Genomic DNA, 1,892 nt, shown 5'->3' with positions numbered 1-1,892 from the left:
TATATATATATTTAACAGTTATCAGACTCTGGGTGTATCACTGGAAGACCAGGCAGACCTAAAGATATATCCAGCCCTGTTACTTTGCTGAGCCCTAACGTTCTCAGATGAAGATGCTCAATGAGTCATCAGAGTTCATTGTAAATAATGAACATTCTACCAAGAGGAAATGGTTAAATAAATAGTGGCTCAATGGCCTATATGTGGTTACTAAAAATCTCAACTTACGAGAGAAAGTAATAACCCATAAGGATGCTTTTCCTTGTGTGTAATTTTTATTTTGACTTAAATTTTTTTTTGTTTTGTTTTGCCATAGGGCATGTGCACTTGCTGGAGAAAGAAAGAAAAAAAGAGACACTCCCCCACCCCCTTCCCAGGGAATGGTCATGCTGCAATCACTTCTTCTCAATTCTCTCCTCAGGATTTTGTGTATGCACTCACACATGCCCAATGTAGTTTTCAAGTCACTGGGTTTTGGACTCCAACTGCATAGTCTGCCATATAGGATCCAGCTGCATTAATCACCATTCCATTAGCTGGCCCTTCCCTTGTAATTTGAAGTGAAAAACAAGTTGAATGGGATGTAGTTTTAAAAATTGAAGATAATATTAAAAATGAAAGGTAATATTGAGATAAAACACAAAATTGTACCTATGCCATGATTTCAGATACGTACAGTAAAAAAATGCATGTCTACATATGGACATGGACTGGAAAAGAGCATAGGAAAATTAAAATTAAAGAACTATAATGTTTGCTTATAGGGTCTGATTCAGAAACCATTGTCATTTCTGACTTTTGGTCACTGGTTTGTTTCAATTTATGTTATATTTATGAATATGCACAATTTGAATGTAAAAAGAATTTGTTCCTGGTGTTCCTAGTAGAACATAGAGGAATGAGGGGTTCTTACAAACTCACTTTTTCTTGTTCTCTGGTGTCTTTTAGGCCTTCCCATGACTGACTGTACCAGTACAATGTGATAACCAGGCTAAGAGGTTTGCATGAACTGGGGAACAAGGAGCATAAGGAGAAAGCAATCAATGGACAGAGTTGGAAACCTGAATTCCAAATGTGGTGCTGCTACTGCCCTGCATGTGACCTTTACTAAGCTCCCTTTCTTCTCATGGCCAAAGTTTCTCATTGGTAAAAGATGTTAATAATACTGTTATTTTTTTTCTTTAGAGAATTTATCTGTTAAAAAAGAGATAAAGAGTGCTAAAGAGTTTTATAAATTAAAAAGTGATAAAAGAATGGGTTGTTCACCAACACCACTACCATCACCACCATGATGACGATGATTATTGTTGATAAATTTATTGCTTCCCTACTCTAATTTCCTCCTTAAGGAGTTTCTAACACTCACCTAAGTGCATTAGGGCCTCCTTGTCCCATGGCCAAGTTGCTACTCCCGCCAACTCCTCCTCTGAGGAGTTTGCAAAGAAAATATTGAGGTGTGTTGATCCGTCCAATCTAAGAATGCTCTTCAGCTCATTAACATCCAAGTAGGCTCTGAAACAGGAAAAAAAAAAACCTTGGCTGTTATCATGTCTAGAAAAGGTACTAGTCAAAGAACAGGCGCTTTCCTAATAAAAAGCTACTAAGTGCCAGGCATTTTGCTAAGCACTTTATAAACATCACATCATTGAGTTCTCTCAATATTATTATAAGTAAGTTGATCCCATTTTACAGGTAAGAAAAGTAGGTCCTTGTGAGTTTAAGAGACTTGCCAAGGTTGCCAAGCTTATAATTATCAGGGTTCAGTATTCCTCCCCCATCTCCAGAAAGCATATGTGTGCACCTGTAATAAGAGAGAAAGAGAGCACGAGCACTCTCCAATGGGGCATGGTCATGCTACAATCCCTTTTCTTCTATTTCTCTTTCTCTCAGGA

The 1,892-nt window shown here is 37.6% G+C and overlaps 1 protein-coding gene across 1 annotated transcript in view; it reads right to left on the bottom strand.

Moving 5' to 3' along the window:
* Positions 1 to 1,892, bottom strand: part of PAPPA (pappalysin 1) — a 280,168-nt gene that overhangs the window by 214,082 nt on the left and 64,194 nt on the right. Inside the window, exon 4 of the mRNA XM_006142815.3 lies at positions 1,367 to 1,512. Coding sequence (XP_006142877.1) covers positions 1,367 to 1,512 — 146 coding nt within the window. The remainder of the gene's footprint in view (positions 1 to 1,366; positions 1,513 to 1,892) is intronic.

The sequence above is a fragment of the Tupaia chinensis genome, unplaced genomic scaffold, assembly GCF_000334495.1.
Source record: "Tupaia chinensis unplaced genomic scaffold, TupChi_1.0 Scaffold000081_1, whole genome shotgun sequence".
In the NCBI taxonomy this organism is placed as follows: Eukaryota; Metazoa; Chordata; class Mammalia; order Scandentia; family Tupaiidae; genus Tupaia; species Tupaia belangeri.
This window is presented reverse-complemented; position numbering and strand designations above follow the sequence as displayed.